Source organism: Piliocolobus tephrosceles, chromosome 21, assembly GCF_002776525.5.
Source record: "Piliocolobus tephrosceles isolate RC106 chromosome 21, ASM277652v3, whole genome shotgun sequence".
Lineage (NCBI taxonomy): Eukaryota > Metazoa > Chordata > Mammalia > Primates > Cercopithecidae > Piliocolobus > Piliocolobus tephrosceles.
In genome coordinates, this window is record NC_045454.1 from 41359230 (window position 1) to 41381057 (window position 21828).

Here is a 21828-nt window from a genome sequence, read left to right on the forward strand (position 1 = left end):
TCTATCTATCTATCTATCTATCTATCTATCTATCTATCTATCTATCTATCTTGGAGATGAGGTCTCACTATGATGCCCAGGCTGGACTTGAACTCCTGGGCTCAAGCGATCCTCCTGTCTCAGCCTCCTAAATAGCTAGGACTACAGTGCCACCGTGCCTGGCCCTCATTGCATTTAATTGTCATGTCTCCATACATTCCTACAGTCTATAATAGTCCCTGGGTCTTTCAGGACCTTGACACTTTTGAAGAGTGCTGGTCAGTTATTTTGTAGATTGTCTTTGAGTTTGGTTTGTCTTGAATAAACTAAGGTGTCTGCATTACCAGGAAGAATACCAGAGAGGTGATGATGTACCCTTCTAAGTGCGTCATACCAAGGACTTCATGATATCATCATGAGTCATTGCTGGTGATATTAATGTTGGTCCCTTGGTTAAGGTGGTGTCTGCTAGGATCTTCCACTGTGAAGCTGCTACTTTTTATATGGTTCTTTCTGGGACTGCATGTTAAAGACTCTGCACCAGGGCCTCACATATGGTGTTCTGTGTTAATACATACAGGACATAAAGTATGTACATACTTGTTTTTTATTTGTTTGTTTTGTTTTGTTTTGTTTTGAGACAGAGTCTTGCTCTGTTGCCCAGGCTGGAGTACAGTGGCGCGATCTCAGCTCACTGCAAGCTCTGCCTCCTGGGTTCAAGTGATTCGCCTGTCTTAGCCTCCAGAGTGGCTGGGACTACAGGAGCCCGCCACCATGCCCGGCTAATTTTTTGTGTTTTGTTTTAGGAGAGACGGGATTTCACCGTGTTAGCCAGGATGGTCTCGATCTCCTGACCTCGTGATCCTTCCGCCTTGGCCTCCCAAAGTGTTGGGATTACAGGCGTGAGCCATCATGCATGTCCTGTGCATACCTGTTTTTAAAAGACTACCGGCCTGGTGTAGTGGCACATGCCTGTAATCCCAGCACTTTAGGAGGCCAAGATGGGTGGACCGCTGTATGCCAGAAGTTTGAGACAAGCCTTGGTAACATGGTGAGACCCCATCTCTATTTAAGAATAATAATAATAGGCCGGGCGCGGTAGCTTACACCTGTAATCCCAGCACTTTGGGAGGCCAAGGCTGGCGGATCACGAGGTCAAGAGATCAGACCATCCTGGCTAACATGGTGAAAACTCGTCTCTACTAAAAATACAAAAAAATTAGCCGGGCGTGGTGGCGGGCGCCTGTAGTCCCAGTTACTCGGGAGGCTGAGCCAGGAGAATGGCCTGAACCCAGGAGGCGGAACTTGCAGTGAGCCGAGATTGTGTCACCACACTCCAGCCTGGGCGACAGAGTGAGACTCCATCTCAAAAAATAAATAAATAAATAATGACTGGGCACGGTGGCTAGTGCCTGTAATCCCAGCGCTTTGGGAGGCTGAAGCGGGAGGACCACTTGAGCCCAGGAGTTCGAGACCAACCTAGGCAACATGGTGAAACTCCATCTCTACTAAAAATACAAAAATTAGCCTGGTATGGTGGCACGTGCCTGTAGTCCCAGCTACTCGGGACGCTGAGGCAGGAGACTTGCTTGAACGTGGGAGGCGGAGGTTGCAATTAGCCAAGATTGCACCACTGCACTCCAACTTGGGCGACAGAGCCAGACTCTGTCTCCAAAAAGTAAATAAATAAAATATAATAAAATAAAAAATAATAAAAAGACTAGTTCTGAAAAGATAAATAAGAAAATAAAAGCCATGAGTACCTCAAGAAGACACCAGTGACTCTGAAGGCCACAGTCAGGTCAGTGACCCCACCATCTTACCCACTCCCCAGCTAAGCAGAGCTGACTCTGCCTGCTTGTAGCTGCGGGAGCCTGGCAGAGGGCAGTAGTGCTCCCAGCCGCTACCCACGTGCCTGTCAACGTGCCAAGGAGGAGTGCTCCAGCCAAGCAGCTGATTGGCTACAGGTCTTCTCAGATCGTCCAATCACAGGAGTTCTGGTGAGGTGGATGTCCTGCGGCTGCGCAGAGTCCTTGAGGCATCCTAAGAGCAGGTTCTTGCATCCTAGTCCCCATGCCAGCTCACCGCACCACAGAAGCTGAGGAACTGCAGAAATGGGCTTATGAGGATAGATAGCCTTCCTTTCCCGGGGCCACTGCTATTGCCAATAGCCCATTTTATGTGCTTATCCACCTTAGTTATTAACAGCCTAAATCTGGAGCTTTCTGGGGGAGACCAGGAGCCCCCATTACTCAATCTCACCTCGTTTTATCACATTTCCTCCTAAGTTATCCATTCCAACCACACAGAGTCTTTGCTGTTGTTCCCAGTGCCAAAAGCGTTCCCCAGATATCCAGAAGGTTCACTCACTTCCTCCGGCCTTTACTCAAAGGCCGCCTCATTGAGACCTTCCTGTCTGTCTGTCTATCTATCTATCTATCTATCTATCTATCTATCTATCTATCTATCTATCTATCTATCGAGACGGAGTCTCACTCCGTCGCCCAGGCCGGAGTGCAGTGGCACAATCTTGGCTCACTGCAACCTCCACCTCTTGGCTTCAAGCAATTCTGGTGCCTTAGCCTCCTGAGTAGCTGGAATCACAGGAGCTCACCACCACGACCCACTAATTTTTATTTTTAATTAATTAATTAATTTATTTATTTATTTTGAGACGGAGTCTCGCTTTGTCGCCCAGGCTGGAGTGCAGTGGCGCGATCTCCGCTCACTGCAAGCTCTGCCACCTCCCGGGTTAACGCCATTCTCCTGCCTCAGCCTCCCTAGAAGCTGGGACTACAGGCGCCTGCCACCACGCCCGGCTAATTTTTTTGTATTTTCAGTAGAGACGGGGTTTCACCGTGTTTGCCAGGATGTTCTCGATCTCCTGACCTCATGATCCACCCGCCTGGGCCTCCCAAAGTGCTCGGATTACAGGCGTGAGCCACCGCGCCCGGCCTATTTATTTATTTTTTGAGACAGAGTCTCGCTCTGTTGCTGAGGCTGGAGTGCAGTGGAGTGATCCTGGCTCATTGCAACCTCCGTCTCCCGGGTTCAAGCGATTCTCCTACCTCAGCCTCCTGAGTAGCTGGGATTACAGGAGCCCACCACCATGCCCTGCTAACTTTGTATTTTCAGTAGAGACGGGCTTTCACCGTGTTCACCAGGCTGGTCTCGAACTCCTGACCTCAGGTGATCCGCCCTCCTCGGCCTCCCAAAGTGCTGGGATTACAGGCGTGAGCCACTGCGCCCGGCCCTATTTAGTTATTATTACTATTTTTAGAAACAGGGTCTCACTCTGTTGCCCAGGCTGGAGTGCAGTGGTGCAATCATGGCTCACTGTAGCCTCGACCTCCAGGGCTCAAGTGATCCTCCCGTTTCAGCCTCCCGAATACTGGGACTACGAGCACGCGCCATCACGCCCAGTTAATTTTTAACTTTTTTGTAGAGAAGGGGGTCTCGCTATGTTGCCCAGGCTGGTCTCGAATTCCTGGCCTCCCAAAGGGCTGGGATTACCGGCATGAGCCACCGTGCCGGCCTCCTTTCACTTTTTTTTTTTTTTTTTTAATTCATTTTCTCATTTCAGCCCCGGGGGCCTGCGGCTGGATTCACAGACTCCCAAGTCCAGCCTCCCAGGCCATTTCGAGGTTCCCAGGTTCCCAGGAGTGAGACTTGACTCATTAGAATTGGGGCCTACCTCGTTATGAGGCGGGTCCAAGGCCCTTCCGCCTTCCTATTGGCGCACCTCGCGTTGTGGGCGGGACTTATTATATCGGCTTTCTTGATTAGCTGCGTCCCTGGCGCTCCCTGACCCGGACGCTCTCTGGGCCAATATGGCGGCGCCCAGCATCAAGACAGAGCTGGCCTGGAGTCCGCGGCTGGCCGCGTGAGTAGGTAGGTCGCGCGCGGGTAGGCGAGCGCGAACTGCTGGGCTCTAAGCGGACCCTTCAGGACCCGGCAGCGCGAGAGGGCAGCCCTGGAGGGACCCAGCTGCAGGGCCAGGGCGCCGTGACCTTTCGTAGTGGGGGCGGGGACGCGCTGGGAAAGGCCGCCCCTCTTGTGCCAGCCGCCTCACGCCTCCAGTCTCCGGTTTTGCAGATGAAACAACTGACCCAGATTAAAGTCCTCGCCAGAGGTCACGCCACAAGTCGGCAACTGGGCAGGAATTGGAATCTACGTCTGCCTGTTTCCCCCAAGAGACCCAGAATCCTGGCAGCCAGTTTCAGAGCTGCTGTACGTACAGTGTACCTCGGGGTTCAGATTTATAGGTGTTTTGTTGAAATTGAGCGCTTGTTTCCGTTCGGTTGACACTTCTTAGGCATCTACTGTATACCAGGCACTGTCCTGGGTGCTGGAGACACAGCAGCGAGAAAGATAGATAAAAATCCCTCATCTCCTGGGGGAACCAGACTTTGAACAAATCACAAATAAACGAAACAGGTGATTTCAGATACTGATAAGTTACTAAAAATGCGTTAATGGTGTCGGGAATTTCCCTTGAGCCCAGGAGTTCGAGACCAGCCTTGGCAACATAGCAGGGCCCTGTTCTCTACAAAAAATTATGCGGGCATTGTGGTGCACGCCTGTAGTCCTAGCTACTTGGAAAGCTGAGGTGGGAGGATTGCTTGAGCCCAGGAGGTCAAGGCTGTAGTAAGCCGTGATTGTGCCACTGCACTCCAGCCTGGGGGACAGAGCAGGACCTTGTCTCAGAAACAAACAAAAATTAATAGGTTGATGAGGGCTTTTAGAAAAATATGGGGAATGAAAGGTGGTCAAAGAAGACCTTTCATTGAAATGACCAGAGACAGCTGTGGGCAGATCTGGAGGAAGAAAGCTCTAGACAGAGAGAAAAGCGAGTACAAAGGTTCTGAGATGGGTTAAACTTAGTTTATTTCAGAAACAGTGTAGCTGAAGCTACCAGTGGTAGGAGTTGAGTTGAGAGGGGTAGACCCTGTCTGATTTTATTTATTTATTTTTATTTTTTAGAGACAGGATTTCACTTGTTCGCCAAGCCTGGAGTGCAGTGGTGCGATCATAGCTCACTGCAGCCTCAAACTCCATGGCTCAAGTGATTCTCCTGCCTCAGCTTTCCCAGTAGCTGGGACTACAGGTGCACACCACCAGGTCCAGCTAATTTTTTAAAACAATTTTTGTAGAGATCGTGTCCTGCTATGTCCAGGCTGGTCTTGAACTCCTGGGCTGCAGTGATCCTCCCTAATTGGCCTTCCAAAGCACTAGGATTATAGGCATGAGCCACTGCTCCCTGCCTATTTATTTTTAGAAACAGGATCTCAGTATGTTGCCCAGGCTAGAGTGCAGTTGCTATTCACAAGTGCAATCATGGTTCACTGCAACCTCTAACTACTGACCTTAAAGGATCCTCCAGCCTCAGTCTCCTGAGTACCTGAGATGACAGGCATTCGCCACCATGCCTGGATAATTTTTAATTTTTTTGTGGAGATGGGGTCTCGCTATGTTGCCCAGGCTGGTCTTGAATTCCTGGGCTCAAGTGATCCTCCTACCTTGGTCTTCCAAAGTGTTGGGATTACGGGCGTGAGCCAGTGTGCCCAGTCCCTGATTTTAAGTGTGATGTACCGTTAGCGATTTTAGGCAGAAATCACTAATTTTCGTTAGTTTGTTTGTTTATTTATTTAGAGATGGAGTCTCGCTCTGTCACCCAGGCTGGAGTGCAGTGGCACAATCTCGGCTCATTGCAACCTCCACCTCCCAGGTTCAAGGGATTCTCCTGCCTCAGCCTCTGGAGCAACTGGGATTACAGGCGCCTACCACCACAGCTGGCTAATTTTTGTATTTTTAGTAGAGATGGGGTTTCACCATCTCAGCCAAGCTGGTCTTGAACTTCTGACCTCGTGATCCACCCGACTCGGCCTCCCAAAGTGCTGGGATTACAGGCGTTAGCCACCATGCTTGACCTAAGTTTAGTTTAAAAGCTCCCTCTGGCTGGGTACAGTGGCTCATGCCTGTAATCCTAACACTTTGGGAGGCCAAGATGGGTGGATTGCTTGAGCTCAGGAGTTCAAGACCACCCTGGGCAACATGATGAAACACCATCTCTACTAAAATACAAAAAATTAGCTGGGTGTGGTGGTACACACCTGTAGTCTCAGCTACTCGAGAGGCCTAGGCATGAGAATCAACTTGAACTGGGGAGGCGGAGGTTGCACTGAGCTGAGATCATGCCACTGCACTCCAGCCTGGGCAACAGAATGAGACTCTGTCTCCCCCACAAAAAAAAAAAAGCTCCCTCTGGCCATAGTGGGGAGAACTGACTGGAGGCGGGTAGGGCAGATGTGGGAGGCTTGATAGGTATCCAAGTCATAGATTGAGATGGTGGCTTCAGACAGAAAGAGTTGCATTTGGGATGGATTTGGAAGTAGTCACCCAGACTAGTTGATGGATTGAATGGAAGAGTGAGGGACATAGTGGACTCAGAAGTGACTCCTAGGTTTGTAGCCTGAATGATAAGTAGTAGTGGTGCGATTGGCTAGGGTAGAGAGGATCAAGTTTAAGCAAGGATATCAGTTTGGAGCAAATTATGTTTGAAATGGCAAAGTAGCAGTTAGGTATAAAGGCTGGGGCCCAGGGATTGAGGTGAACATTGGGGAGCCATCAGCACACAGATGCCACTTCTCAAACTGTAATGCTCATAGGAGATACCAGGGACTCATTAAAATGCAGATTTGGGCCTGGCGCAGTTGCTCTCAAAACTGTAATCTCAGCACTTTGGGAGGCCAAGGTGGGTGGATCATGAGGTAAAGAGTTTGAGACCAGCCTGGCCAACATGGTGAAATCCCATCTCTACTAAGAATACAAAAATTAGTCAGACGTGGCCGGGCGCGGTGGCTCACCCCCTGTAATCCCAGCACTTTGGGAGGCCGAGGCGGGCAGATCACAAGGTCAGGAGATCGAGACCACGGTGAAACCTCGTCTCTACTAAAAATACAAAAAATTAGCCAGGCGAGGTGGCGGGCACCTGTAGTTCCAGCTACTCGGGAGGCTGAGGCAGGAGAATGGTGTGAACCGGGGAGGCAGAGCTTGCAGTGAGCCGAGATTGCACCACTGCTCAGCCTGGGGGACAGAGTGAGACTCCGTCTCAAAAAAAAAAAAAGGAATAAAGGAAATGTATATAATGTATATATATATATATTTTTGGAGATGGAGTCTTCCCTGCTGCCCAGGCTGGAGTGCAATGGCATAATCTTGGCTCGCTGCTACCTCTGCCTCCTGGGTTCAAGCCATTCTCCTGCCCCAGCCTCCTGAGTACTGGGATTACAGGCGCCTGCCACCACACCCAGCTAATTTTTTTTATCTTTAGTAGAAATGGGGTTTCACCATATTGGCCAGGCTGGTCTCAAACTCCTGACCTCAGGTGATCTGCCTGCCTCGGCCTCCCAAAGTGCTGGGATTACAGACATGAGCCACTGTGCCTGTCCCAAATAAATTAAGCAAAAGAAGTAAAAGACTTACATTATTTTGGTGCAAAAGTAATTGCGGTTTTTGCCATTAAAAGTAATGGCAGAATACACTGAAAACTACAAAACTTTGAGAGAAATTAAAGAACTATTAGGCTGGGTATGGTGCCTCATGCCTGTAATCCCATCACTTTGGGAGGCTGAGGTGGGCGGATCACCTGAAGTCAGGAGTTCGAGACCAATCTGGTCAACATGGTGAAACCCCATCTCTACTAAAAATACAAAAAAAAAAAAAAAAAATTAGCTGGGCGTGATAGCAGGTGACTGTAATCCCAGCTACTCTGGAGGCTGAGGCAGGCAGAACCCAGGGAGACAGAGGTTGCAGTGAGCTGAGATCATGCCACTGCACTCCAGCCTGGGCGACAGAGACTCTGTCTTAAAAAAAATAAAAAAAAAGAAGAAGAAGAAGAACCAAACAAGTAGACATCCCATGTTCATGGATCAGAAGATAGCAATAATTCCCAAATTGATCTACAGATTCAACACCATCCCTGTTTGGATCCCAGCTGGCTTTTTTGCAGAAATTAACAGCTGATTCTAAAATTCATATGAAATTGTGGGGAAGTGAGAACAGCTAAAACAATTTTGAAAAAAAAAAAAAAAACAAAGTTGGAAGACTTTCTGATTTCAAAACTTACCACAAAGCTATAGTTATCAAAAACAATGTGGTAGCCTGGGCATGGTGGGTCACGCCTGTAATCTCAGCATTTTGGGAGGCCGAGGTGGACAGATCCCTTGAGTCCAGGAGTTCGAGACCAGCCTAGCCAACATGGCGAAACCCCTTCTCCACTAAAAATACAAAAATGAGCCGGGTGTGGTGGTGGGCGCCTGTAATCCCAGCTACTTGGGAGGCTGAGGCAGGAAAACCACTTGAACCTGGGTGACAGGTTGCAGTGAGCCAAGCTTGCAACACTGCACTCCAGTCTGGGCGACACTCCCTCTCAAAAACAAAAACAAAACAATGTGATAGTGGCATAAGTGTCGACGTAGATCAATACAATAGAATTGTAAACCCAGAAATAAACCTTTACATTTATGGTCAATTGGTTTTTAGCAAGGGTGTCAAGACAATAAAATAGGGAAAGAATAGTCTTTAACAAATTCAACTGTATGTCCACATTATGCGATCCCCTTCCACACACCATACGCCATAATTAATTCAAAGTGGATCATAGACTTGAACGTAAAAATGTAAAACTCTTAGAAGAGGCCGGGTGCGGTGGCTCATGCCTGTAATCCCAGCATTTGGGATGCCAAGGCAGGTGGATCACCTGAGGTCAGGAGTTCAAGACCAGCCTGGCTAACATGGTGAAACCCTGTCTCTACTAAAAATACAAAAAAGAAAAAAAAAATTAGCTGGGCATGGTGGTGGGCACCTATAATCCCAGCTACTTGGAGGCTGAGGCAAGAGAATCACCTGAACCTGGGAGGCAGAGGTTGCAATGAGCTAAGATCACGCCATTGCACTCCAGCCTGGGCAACAAGAGCGAAACTCCATCTCAGAAACAAAACAAAACAAAAACTCTTAGAAGAAAACATTGTAGGCTGGGTGCGGTGGCTCACAACTGTAATCCCAGCACTTTGGGAGGCTGAGGTGGGTGGATCATGAGGTCAGGAGTTCGATACCAGCCTGACCAACATGGTGAAACCCCGTCTCTACTGAAAATACAAAAATTAGCCAGGCGGGGTGGTGAACGCCTGTAATCCCAGCTACTCGGAAGGCTGAGACGGGAGAATTGCTTGAACCTGGGAGGTGGAGGTTGCAGTGAGCCGAGATCGCAGCACTGCACTCCAGCCTGGGCAACAGAATGAGACTCCATCTCAAAAAAAAAAAAAAAGAAAGAAAATGTTGATGTAAATCTCTTGACCTTGGGCTAGGCAATGGTTGTTTTTAGATATAATACCAAACAAACAAAAAAAAAAGAAAGCACAGCTATTAAAAGGAAAAGGATAAGTTGGACTTCATCAAAATTTAAAATTTTATGCTACAAATGATAAAGTAAATAGCTCTCAGAATGGAAGAAAATATTTGCAAGTCATAAGGGTATAATATCCATCCAGAAAGATAAAGGCCATGGTGGTGGCTCACACATGTAATCCAGCACTTTGGGAGGCCAAAATGAGAAGACTGCTTGAGGCCAGGAGTTTGAAACCAGCCTGGGCAACATGGAAAGACCCCATCTGTACAAAAAATACAAAAATTAGTTGGGTGTGGTGGCTCATCCCTGTAATCCCAGCTGCTTAGGAGGCTGAGGTGGGAGGATCGCTTGTGTCTGGGAGGTCGAGGCTGCAGTGAGCTGAGATTACACCACTGTACTCCAGCCTGAGCAACAAAACAAGAGCATGTCTCAAAAAAAAAAAAAATATATATATATATATAAAGAACTCTTACAACTTGGCTGTACACAGTGGCTCATACCTATAATCCCAGCACTTTGGGAGGCCAGGGCAGGCGGATCATGAGGTCAGGAGTTCAAGACCAGCCTGATTAAATTGGTGAAACCCTGTCTCTACTAAAAATACAAAAATTAGCCAGGCATGGTGGTGCGTGCCTGTAATCCCAGCTACTCAGGAGGCTAAGCCAGGATAATCACTTTAACCCAGGAGGCGGAGGTTGCAGTGAGCTGAGATTGTGCCACTGCACTCCAGCCTGGGCGACAGAGCGAGACTCCATCTCAAAAAATAAAAAAGACTACACATTGGGTACAGCGTATACACTGCTCAACTGCTCAGGTGATGTGTACATCACAATCTCAGAAATCACCTGTAAAAAACTTACTCTTGTAACCACTACCCATTCCCCAAAAACCTATTGGAAAAAAATAGACAAAACAGCTGGGCGTGATGGCTCACGCCTGCAATCCCAGCACTTTGGGAGGCTGAGTTGAGGGGATCACTTGATGTCAGGAGTTCGAGACCAGCCTGGCCAATATGGTGAAACCCCATTTCTACTAAAGATACAAAAAATTAGCTGGGCGTGGTGGCAGGCGCCTGTAATCCCAGCTACTCGGGAGACTGGGGCAGGAGAATGGCTTGAACCCAGGAGGCAGAGGTAGCAGCCAGCCGAGATTGTGCCACTGCACTCCAGCCTGGGCAACAGGGCGAGACTCCATTTCAAAAAAAAAAAAAAAAAAAAAATAGACAAAACAGGTTTTGGTGAGGATATGGAGAAATTGGAGCTCATCTACATTTGACTCTTGAACAACTTGATGGTTAGGGGTGCTGACCTTCCACACAATTTGTTTTGTTTTGTTTTTTAAAAAATGAGATTTTGCTGTGTCACTCAGGCCAGAATGCAGTGGTGTGATTATAGCTCAGCTGCAACCTTGAACTGCTGGGCTCAAGCGATCCTCCTGCCTCAGTCTCCCAAGTAGCTGGAACCATATGTGTTGGAACCATATGTGTGCACCACCATGCCTGGTTAATTTTTTTTCTTTTTGGAGAGATAGGGTCTCACTATGTTACCCAGGCTGGTCCTGAACTCCTAGGCTCAGGTGATCCTCCCATCTTGGCTTCCCAAAGTGGTGGGATTGCAGGCGTGAGCCACCGTGCCAGACTACATATAACTTTTGACTCCCCAAAAATCCAGCCAGGTGCAGTGGCTCACTCTGTAATTCCAGCACTTTGGGAGGCCAAGGTGGGAGGATTGCTTCAGCCCAGGAGTTTGAGATCAGCCTGGAAAATAGAGGGCAACCCCGCCTCTATAAAAATTTTAAAAATTGGCCGAGCACAGTGGCTCAAGCCTGTAATCCCAGCACTTTGGGAGGCCGAGACGGGCGGATCACGAGCTCAGGAGTTCGAGACCATCCTGGCTAACACGGTGAAACCCTGTGTCTACTAAAAAATACAAAAAGCTAGCCGGGCGAGGTGGCTGGCGCCTGTAGTCCCAGCTACTCGGGAGGCTGAGGCAGGAGAATGGCGTAAACCCGGGAGGCGGAGCTTGCAGTGAGCTGAGATCCGGCCACTGCACTCCAGTCCGGGCGACAGAGCGAGACTCCGTCTCAAAAAAAAAAAAAAAAATTTAAAAAATTAGTTAGGTGTGGTGGCACACACCTGTAGTCCCAGCTACTCAGGAGGCAGTGGTGGGAGGATTGCTTGAGTTGGGAGGTCAAGTCTGCAGTGAGCCTTGATCATACCACTGTACTCCAGCCTGGGCAACAGAGTGAGATCCTGTCTCAAAACAAAATATCTTAACTACTAATAGCCCACTGTTGTCCAGAGGCCTCAGGGATTACATAAACAGTCGATTAACATTTTTTTTAATATGAGCCAAAGATTTATTTCTTCATTTCTTGCATTTGAAGTACTCTTCGATGACATCCTTGGCCTGAGACTCTTTGCCATAGTCCTTAACTACTATATAATTGCAACCAACCACTTGACGGGGTTCCCCCTCTTTCAGTTTTACAGAGGCCTACCCATTCCCCTAGTTTCTTGCTGTCATCAACCTTAATTAGGTTCAGCACAAAGGGCCTCCACCAACTTGACATACATAGGTTCATCACAGTTGGATGCAAGCACACAAAGATGGGCTTGGCACTTGTCTAAGGCTTTGGCAGCTTCGCGAATTCCATGTGCTAGGCCATCATGGATGAGGGCGGTCTTCAGCACCTCTTATAAAGCAGTAATAACGTCCATTACACCTCCAGCAGCAATGCCTTCCTCGCCATGGTGGTGGGTTACGGGTGAAGCTGAATCTTGAACTCACCCAAGCCTCCGCCTCCGTGCAATTTGGTGGCAGAAAAAGAGCGATTAACATATTTTTAAATTATATATATATATATATATATATATATATATATATATTTTTTTTTTTTTTTTTTTTTTGAGACAGATTCTTGCTCTGTTGCCCAGGCTGGAGTGCAGTGGTGTGATCTCGACTCACTGCAAGCTCTGCCTCCCGGGTTCAGGCCATTCTCCTGCCTCAGCCTCCTGAGTAGCTGGGACTACAGGCGCCCGCCACCATGCCCGGCTAATTTTTTGTATTTTTATTAGAGACGGAGTTTCACCGTGTTAGCCAGGATGGTCTCGATCTCCTGACCTCGTGATCCACCCACCTTGGCCTCCCAAAGTGCTGGGATTACAGGCGTGAGTCACCGCTCCCGGCCCTATATTACATATATTATACTGTAATCTTACAATAAGCTGGAGAAAATAAAATGTTATTAAGAAAATCAGGAAAACACATTTAGTTTACTATTCATTAAGTGGGAATGGATCATGATAAAGGTCTTCATTCTCATCGTCTTCACACTGAGTAAGCTGAGGAGGCGAGGGAAGAAGAGGAGGGGTTGGTCTTGCTGTCTTAGGGGTGGCAGAGGCAGAAGAGGTGGAGGAGGTAGATGGAGAGGCAGGCACATTCAGCTGTAACTTTCTTTTTTACCAGCCCGCCGGTGTTTAAAGTTGTAACTTTAAGGGCCGGGCGTGGTGGCTCAAGCCTGTAATCCCAGCACTTTGGGAGGCCGGGACGGGCGGATCACGAGCTCAGGAGATCGAGACCATCCTGGCTAACACGGTGAAACCCCGTCTCTACTAAAAATACAAAAAACTAGCCGGGCGAGGTGGTGGGCGCCTGTAGTCCCAGCTACTTGGGAGGCTGAGGCAGGAGAATGGCGTAAACCCGGGAGGCGGAGCTTGCAGTGAGCTGAGATCCGGCCACTGCACTCCAGCTCGGGCGACAGAGCAAGACTCCGTCTCAAAAAAATAAAATAAAAAATAAAGTTGTAAATTTAATTAAATTTAATTAGTTTTTTTGAAACAGAGTCTCACACGGTCACCCAGGCTGGAGTGCAGTGGCACAATCTCAGCTCACTGTAACATCGCCTCCCAGGCCACAAGCAATTCTCCCGGCTCAGCCTCCTGAGTAGTTGAGATTGCAGGCGTGCACCACCATGTCTGAATAATTTTTTTTTTTTTTTTAACCGAGGTGTTCCTGAGTTTATCTGGGGCACACATGGGCGAGGGCTCTACACCTAGAAGAAGGTATTGGGCCTCTTGGTGGTGAAGCGTGGCTTGTGCTGATGGCGCAGGACCCTGTGGGGCAGCGGGAACCTGATCTTGGAGTCGTGTGCCGGTGGCACTTGCTGGCTGCGATCTCCTCCACCTTCATGATCTGGATGGAGTGCGCCCAGGTGTGGTGCCAGGCGCCCATGTCTCGGTAGTAGTGGGTGACAGCGCCCCTGGTGGTCAGCTTCAGGTATTCCCGGTACATGTTGTGGGTGCCCCTCTGGGAGTCATAGCCAGCCAGATGCCGAAGTTGTTCACCCGCAGGGAGCGCTTCTCAAACGCCTGCCCACAGTAGACTATCTACCCTGAAGACTTCTTCATCTCTTTAACTGAGATATGAAGTACCAGAGTGGGACTTGGCGACGACATGATTAGGCACAAAGATTTGCATGTGGTAGAGGGGCGGTGTATGGCATTTGGGGGTGGGCAGGCAGTGACCCACCAACTTGTGCTCTTGTAGTGTGCCCGAGGTCTTCATGGCATCCTCTTGCCACCACCCGCAAAAGGAGCTTGGCTAATTTTTGTGTTTTTAGTAGAGATGGGGTTTTGCCACGTTGGCCACACTGGTCTTGAACTCCTGACCTCAAGTGATTCTCCTGCCTAGCCTCCCAAAGTGCTGGGATTACAGGCGTGAGCCACAACACCTGGTCTTATTTTTATTTTTCAGACGGAGTCTTGCTCTGTTGCCCAGGCTGGAGTGCAGTGGCACAATCTCGGCCCCCTGCAGCCTCTGCCTCCTGGGTTCAAGCGATTCTCCTGCCTCAGCCTCCTGAGTAGCTGGGGACTGTAGGAGTGTGCCCCCATGTCAGGCTAATTTTTGTATTTTTTTTTTTTTTTTTTTAGTAGAGATGGGGGTCTCTCCCATGTTGGCCAGGCTGCTCTTGACCTCCTGGCCTCAGGTGATCTGCCTGCCTCGACCTCCCAAAGTGCTGGGATTACAGGCATGAGCCACCACGTGCAGCCATAACTTTTACTGAGGAAAAAAAAATCCCACGTATAAATGGACTCACGGTGTTCAAAACTCTGTTGAAGAAGGGTCAACTGTACATTGTCGATGGGAATATGAAATGGTGCAGTCATCCCCAAAAACAGTCTGGCAGTTCCTCAAACTGTTAAACATGTAGTTACCATATGTCTCAGCAGTTCGACTCCTAAGTATATACCCAAGAGAAGTATAAACATATGTTCACATAAAACTTCTACACGAATGTTCATGGCAGTAGTAGTTATAACAGTCAAAAACATTTGGCAAACAACTCCAAATGTCCATCAATTGATGAATGCATAAATAAAATATGGTTATAGCCCTACAAAACCTGGTTATATTCCATTCCAAAAAGAATGGAATTGGCCGGGCATGACTGTAATCCTAGCACTTTGGGAGGCCAAGGTGGGTGGATCACCTGAGGTTGGGAGTTCAGGACCAGCCTGGCCAACATGGAGAAACCCCATCTCTACTAAAAATACAAAAACTAGCTGGGGGTGGTGATGGATGCCTGTAATCCCAGCTACTCAGGAGGCTGAGGCAGGAGAATCGCTTGAATCCCGGAGGCAGAGGTTGTGGTGAGCCAAGATCGTGCCATTGCACTCCAGCCTGGGCAACAAGAGCGAAACTCCATCTCAAAAAAAAAAAAAACAAAAAACAAAAAGGCCGGGTGCGGTGGCTCACGACTGTAATCCCAGCACTTTGGGAAGCCGAGGCAGGTGGATCACAACGTCAAGAGTTTGAGACCAGCTTGGCAACATGGCAAAACCCCATCTCTACAAAAAAATCTATAAATTAGCTGAGTGCAGTGGCATACACCTATAGTTCCCAGCTACTCAGGAAGCTGAGGCAGGAGAATCATGAGCCTGGGAAGCAGGTTGCAGTGAGCCAAGATTGTGCCACTGCACTCCAGCCTGAGAAACAAAGCAAGATCCTGTCTAAAAAAAATAAATTAATTAAAAAAAAAATCAATGCAGGAACCTTGAAAACACGTCAGTGGGCCAGGTGTGGTGGCTCACGCCTGTAAACCCAGCACTTGGGGAGGCTGAGGCTGGCGGATCACTTGAGGTCAGGAGTTCAAGACCAGCCTGGCCAACATGATAAACCTCGTCTCTACTAAAAATACAAAAATTAGCCAGGCGCGGTGGCATGTGCCTGTAATCCCAGCTACTCGGGATGCTAAGGCATGGGAATCACTTGAACCTGGGAGGCAGAGGTTGCAGTGAGCCGAGATACTGCACTCCAGCCTGGGTGACACAGCGAGACTCCATCTCAAAAAAGACCAAAACCAAAACAAAACAAAATGTGTCAAGTGAAGGAAACCAGTCATAAAGGAGCACTTATGATTCCATTTGTATGAAATGCCCAGCATAGGGACATCTATAGAGCCAGTGGATGAGTGGTTTCCTGGGGTTGGGAGTGAAGGAAAATTAAATGCTAATGGGTACAGGGTTTCTTTCTTTCTTTTGGGGATGGAGTTTCGCTGTTTTTCCTCAGGCTGGGGTGCAATGGCATCATCTCAGCTCACTGCAACCTCTGCCTCCCGGGTTCAAGCGATTCTCCTACCTCAGCCTCCCAAGTAGCTGGAATTACAGGCATGCACCACCATGCTCGGCTGATTTTTTGTATTTTTAGTAGCGATGGGGTTTCTCCATGTTGGTCAGGCTGGTCTCAAACTCCCGACTTCAGGTGATCTGCCTGCCTCAGCCTCCCCAAGTGTTGGGATTACAGGCGTGAGCCACTGCACCTGGCCAGATACAGGGATTCTTGTTGGAGTGACACACATTTTATAAAATTAGATTGTAGTGGCTAGGAGTGGTGGCTCACACCCGTGATCCCAGCACTTTGGGAGACAGTGGTGGGAGGATCACTTGAAGCCAGGAGTTCAAGACCAGCCTGGGTAACACAGCAAGACCCTGGGTCTCTGCAAACTATTTTCAAATTAGCTGGGCATGGTGGCACGCGTCTGTAGTCCCAGCTTCTCGACGCTCTGGGGCTGGAGGATCACTTGAGCCCAGGAGTTGGAGGCTGTACTGAGCTTTGATCACGCCCCTGGGGCAGCGGAGTTGGTGGTGCTGTTCCATGAACAAAATCTTTGAGTCATCTGAGCCCATTTCTTGGGTAAGGCAAACATCGGGGCTGGTGAGTTAACCACATAATCTGGAGTGTGCCCTCAACCCTGCGGGGCCCTTGCATCTGTTAGTGGGTAAGTTGCCAGACTAATGCTGAATCTTCTCTTTGGGTCAGGTGATTGTCTGACAAGGAGAGGCATGAGCTGGGTCCAGGCCACCCTACTGGCCCGAGGCCTCTGTAGGGCCTGGGGAGGCATCTGCGGGGCCGCCCTTACAGGAACTTCCATCTCTCAGGTAAGCACCAGCCAGGCAGTCTTTTGGGTAGAGGGAGGTAAGCTTGGGATTTGCTCCCAACCCCTTCAGAATCCACTCTGTGCAGTCAGCTTGGTGAGTCTGGACTGGCCTATCAGTGCTGAGGTCCCATTAAAAGTCCCTAATTTACGTATGTCTGTGTATGTTCGTGTGTTTGTTCCTTGAGACAGTGTCTCGCTCTGTAGCCGAGGCTGGAGTGCAGTAGTGTGATTACAGCTCACTGTAATCTTGACCTGCCAGGTTCAAGCAATACCCCCGCTTCATCCTCCCAAGTAGTGGGGACTACAGGCACATACTACCACGCCCAGCTAATTTTTGTATATTTTTGTACAGATGGGGTTTCACCACGTTGGGCAGGCTGGTCTTGAACTCTGGGCTCAAGCGATCCACCTGCGTCAACCTCCCAAAGTGCTGGGATTACAAGCGTGAGCCACCATGCCTGGCCAAAAGTCCCTAATTTATTTATTTTGTTGAAACAAGGTCTTGCTCTGTCACCCAGGCTGGAGTACATTCCAGCCCTGGAATCGGGGCTCACTGCAGCTTCAAACTCCTGGGCTCAAATGAGCCTCCCACCTCAGCCCCCTGAGTAGCTGGGACCATAGATTTGAGCCACCACGCCCAGCTAATTTTTTCTTTTTTTGAGATGGAGTTTTGCTCTTGTCGCCAAGGCTGGAGTATAAGTGGCGCGGTCTTGGCTCACTGCAACCTCTGCCTCCTGGGTTCAAGTGATTCTCCTGCCTCCTCCTCCTGAGTAGCTGCGATTACAGGCATGTGTCACCGCGCCCAGCTAATTTTTGTAATTTTAGTGGAGACAGGGTTTCACCGTGTTGGCCAGGCTGGTCTCAAACTGCTGATCTCAGGCAATTCGCCCGCCTCAGCCTCCCAAAGTGCTGGGATTACAGACATGAGCCACCATACCCGGCTCCTAATTTTTTTAAACATGTGGTCTTGCTGTGTTGTCCAGACTGGTCTTGAACCTCTGGGTCCTCAGTCCTTCCACTTTGGCCTCCCAAAGTGCTAGGATTACAGGTGTGAGCCACTGTGCCTGGACCCTAATTTAAGAGATGCTAGTGTCCATGTGGGTGAGGGGATTAACTTTGAAAATAAGGATGTATGAGCTCGGTGGATTTGTGTGGTGACTGTGGGCAGGTCCTCCTGCATCTGCTTGTGGAGATGGGGCAGAAAACTGAATTTCCTTCTCGTACCCATAGTGACCAGATGGCGAAAGCAGATTGACAGCCATAGATAGCAATAACGATGATGGTGGGAATATTAATAGTTCCCGTATTGAGCGCTTACTCTGTGCCCGGCCCCATGCTATGCATTTCATTTACATTACCTCCGTCGCAGTGTTTCCCCCTCGTTAGGCATTTTAGAGCTTCCTTTCTGATTTTTACCCCAGAGTGGTATACTACTACACCACCTATATATACTATACTATATATATTATATAGTATAATACTATAATACTATAGTATTAATTGACTGAAATTTCAGGGGTTTTTTTTGAGATGGAGTCTCCCTCTGTCACCCAGGCTGGAGTGCAGTGGCGTGATCTTGGCTCACTGCAACGTCAACCTCCCTGTCTCAGTTGATCTGCCTACTTCAGCCTCCACAGTAGCTGGAACTACATACATATACCACCATGCCTGGCTAATTTTTGTAGTTTTTTGTAGAGATGAGGTTTCAGCAGATTGCCCAGGCTGGTCTCGAACTCCTGACCTCAGGTGATCTGCCCACCTCAGCCTCCCAAAGTGCTGGGATTGTAAGTGTGAGCCACCAAGCCTGGACTAATATTGGCTCTTAACTTGTTAGCTATATATATGTGTGTGTGTGTGTGTGTATGTGTCTGTGTAAACACACACACATTCACTTATTTTTTAGAGATAAGGTTTCACTCTCTCATTCAGGCTGGAGTGCGGTGACACAATCGTAGTTCACTGCAGCCTGGAACTCCTGGGCTCAAGCAATCCTCCCGCTTCAGCCTCCTGAGTAGCGGGGACTACAGGTATACACCACCATGCCCAGCTTATTTTTTTATTTTTTCCATAGAGAGATGGAGTCTCACTATGTTGCCCAGGCTGCAATGCAGTGGTGCAATCAAAGCACAGTACAGCCTTGCTAACTAGCTGTATATTTTTTAGATGCCTTATATGTAATCCTTCTAATTTAAAAATTCAATTTAAAATAAGAAATTTGTTACTGTGTCATCTAGAACCAGAGTTTGGCTACTCTGGAGGCTGAGGTGGGAGGATCACTTGAGCCCAGGAGTTCTGGGCTGTTGTGCACTATGCTGATGGAGTGTCCTGCACTAAGTTTTGCATGAATATTGTGACCTCCTGGGACTTGGAGGACCACCACATTGCCTAAGGAAGTGTGAACTGACCCAGGTTGGAAACAGCAGGTCAAAACTCCTGTGCTGACCAGTTGACTCATGCCTGTGAATAGCCACTGCACTCCCTGCCTGGGCAACATAGCTAGACTCCATCTCTTAAAGGAAAAAGGGTCCCAGCGCTTTGGGAGGCCGCAGTGCGTGGATCACCTTAGGTCAGGAATTCGAGACCATCCTGGCCAACATGGTGAAACCCCACCTCTACTAAAAATACAAAAATTAGGCTGGGCGCGGTGGCTCACATCTGTAATCCCAGCACTTTGGGAGGCTGAGGTGAGCGGATCATGAGGTCAGGAGTTCAAGACCAGCCTGGCCAACATGTGAAACCATGTCTCTACTAAAAATACAAAAAATTAGCTGGGTGTGGTGGCATGTGCCTGTAATCCCAGCTACTTCGGAGGCTGAGGCAGAAGAATCTCTTGAACCAGTGAGTCAGAGGTTGTAGTGAGCCGAGATTGTGCCACTGCACTCTAGCCTGACAACAGAGCGAGACTCTGTCTCAGGAAAAACAAACAAACAAACAAACACAACACAAAAATCAGCTGGGCATGGTGGCAGACACCTGTAATCCTAGCTACTTGTGAGGCTGAGGCAGGAGATTCGCTTGAACCCAGAAGGCAGAGGTTGCAGTGAGCTGAGATGGCGCCATTGCACTCCAGCCTGGGTGATAAGAGTGAAACTCTATCTGAAGAAAAAAAAAGAAAATGAAAGGCGCTGGGTGCGGTGGCTCATGCCTATAATCGCAAGACTTGGGAAGGCTAGGTCAGGTGCAGTGGCTCACGCCTGTAATCCCAGCACTTTGGGAGGCCAAGGTGGGCGAATCACGAGGTCAGGAGATCGAGACCATCCTAACATGGTGAAACCCCGTCTCTTCTAAAAATACAAAAAATTTGCCGGGCGTGGTGGCAGACACCTGTAGTTCCAGCTACTCGGGAGGCTGAGGCAGGAGAATGGTGTGAACCTGGGAGGCGGAGCTTGCAGTGAGTCGAGATCGCGCCACTACACTCCAGCCTGGGCAACAGAACAAGACTCTGTCTCAAAAAAAAAAAAAGACTTGGGGAGGCCGAGGCAAGTGGATCACTTGAGGCCTGGAGTTTGAGACCAGCCTGGCCAACATGATGAAACCCCATCTTTACTAAAAATACAAAAATTAGCAGGGTGTGGTGGAACACGTCTATAGTCCAGCTTACTTGTGAGGCAAAGGCATGAGAATCACTTGAACATGGGAGGCGGAGGTTGCCATGAGCTGAGGTCATACCACTGCGCTTCAACATGGGTGACGGAATGAGACTCTGTCTGAAAAAAAAAAGAAAAATTAAAAGCAAAAAGGGCCACCAGGCACAGTGGCTCATGTCTGTAATCCCAACACTTTGGGAGGTGGAGACGGGATGATCACTTGAACAGGTGTTCAAGACCAGCCTGGGCAAAACAGCGCAACTCCCGTCTCTGCTGAAAATGGAAAAATTAGCCAGGTGGAGTGGTGTACACCTGTAGTTCCAGCTACTGGACAGCCAGAGGGGGAGAATTGCTTGAGCCCAGGAGTTCAAAGCTGCAGTAAGCCCTAGTATCACGACTACATTCCAGTCTAGGCCACAGAGCCAGACCCTGTCTCAAAAAAAAAAAAAAAAAAAAAAAAATTGGGCATGTGTGTGTCATCACTGTGAATATTACCAAGTTGCCTCCGTGGCAGTTTTTACCAGCTCCCCATAGCCATTGCTAACAGTACCTGTTCCCTCCCTACTGTGCCAGCATTGTGTTTTATTGCACTTTGTAATGGCCTCAAATCTTGGGTTTGTAACTACAGTTCCATACCTCCAAGTCCTCAGGGAGGCCACTGGGACCTCTCCCAGGAAAGCCAGCCTGGCGCCCCCATAAACACTGGGAGGTGTCAGATTCCAGCAGTTCTCCTCCCTCCCCAGGTCCCTCACCAGCTCCCTCAGGGCCTCCACTGCAGCGCAGCCGCCCATAGCTCTGAACAGTCCCTGGTTTCCAGCCCACCGGAACCCCGGCAGAGGCCCACCAAGGCTCTGGTGCCCTATGAGGACCTGTTTGGGCAGGCGCCAACTGGGGAACGGGACAAGGCCAGCTTCCTGCAGGCGGTGCAGAAATTTGGGGAGCACAGCGTGCGTAAGCGGGGCCACGTTGACTTCATCTACCTGGCCCTGCGCAAGATGCGGGAGTATGGCGTCGAGCGGGACCTGGCTGTGTACAACCAGCTGCTCGACATCTTCCCCAAAGAGGTCTTCCGGCCTCGCAACATCATCCAGCGCATCTTCGTCCACTACCCTCGGCAGCAGGAGTGTGGGATTGCCGTCCTGGAGCAGATGGAGAACCACGGTGAGGCCAGGAGGCTGGCGTGGGGTGGGGAGTGGGCTACACTGATAGCTGGCAGCACCTCTCCTGGGTCTCAGCCCCTCCTTCCTCCATGGCTCCGTCTCTGTCTCTCTGGCTCCCCTCCCTCTCCCAATCCCTCTTTTCATCACTCATCTCTCTTTCTTTCTTTCCTCTGACTTTTCCTTTTTCTTTCCTTCCTTCCTTTCTTCCCTCCTTCCTTCCTTCCTTCCTTCCTTCCTTCCTTCCTTCCTTCCTTCC

At 49.1% G+C, this 21828-nt stretch overlaps 1 protein-coding gene and 2 pseudogenes across 5 annotated transcripts in view; 1 reads left to right on the forward strand and 2 right to left on the reverse strand.

Annotated features, from left to right (window-relative positions):
- Nucleotides 1–3757: 3757 nt before the first annotated feature.
- The window catches only part of ECSIT (ECSIT signaling integrator), a 26083-nt gene continuing 8012 nt past the window's right edge, over nt 3758–21828 (forward strand). The window contains exons 1-4 of one of the 5 annotated variants that reach the window (XM_023188684.1): nt 3790–3870; nt 4075–4209; nt 16708–16826; nt 21156–21573. In XM_023188684.1, coding sequence (XP_023044452.1) covers nt 16731–16826; nt 21156–21573 — 514 coding nt within the window. In that variant the 5' untranslated portion in view covers nt 3790–3870; nt 4075–4209; nt 16708–16730. Of the gene's footprint in view, nt 3871–4074; nt 4210–13430; nt 13452–13483; nt 13601–16707; nt 16827–21155; nt 21574–21828 lie in introns of those variants that run through there. The other 4 variants (XM_023188683.2, XM_023188686.1, XM_023188685.1 and 1 more) reach the window with 4 other exon arrangements.
- On the reverse strand, nt 11720–13424 carry LOC111523837 (annotated as a pseudogene).
- On the reverse strand, nt 13222–14028 carry LOC111523817 (annotated as a pseudogene).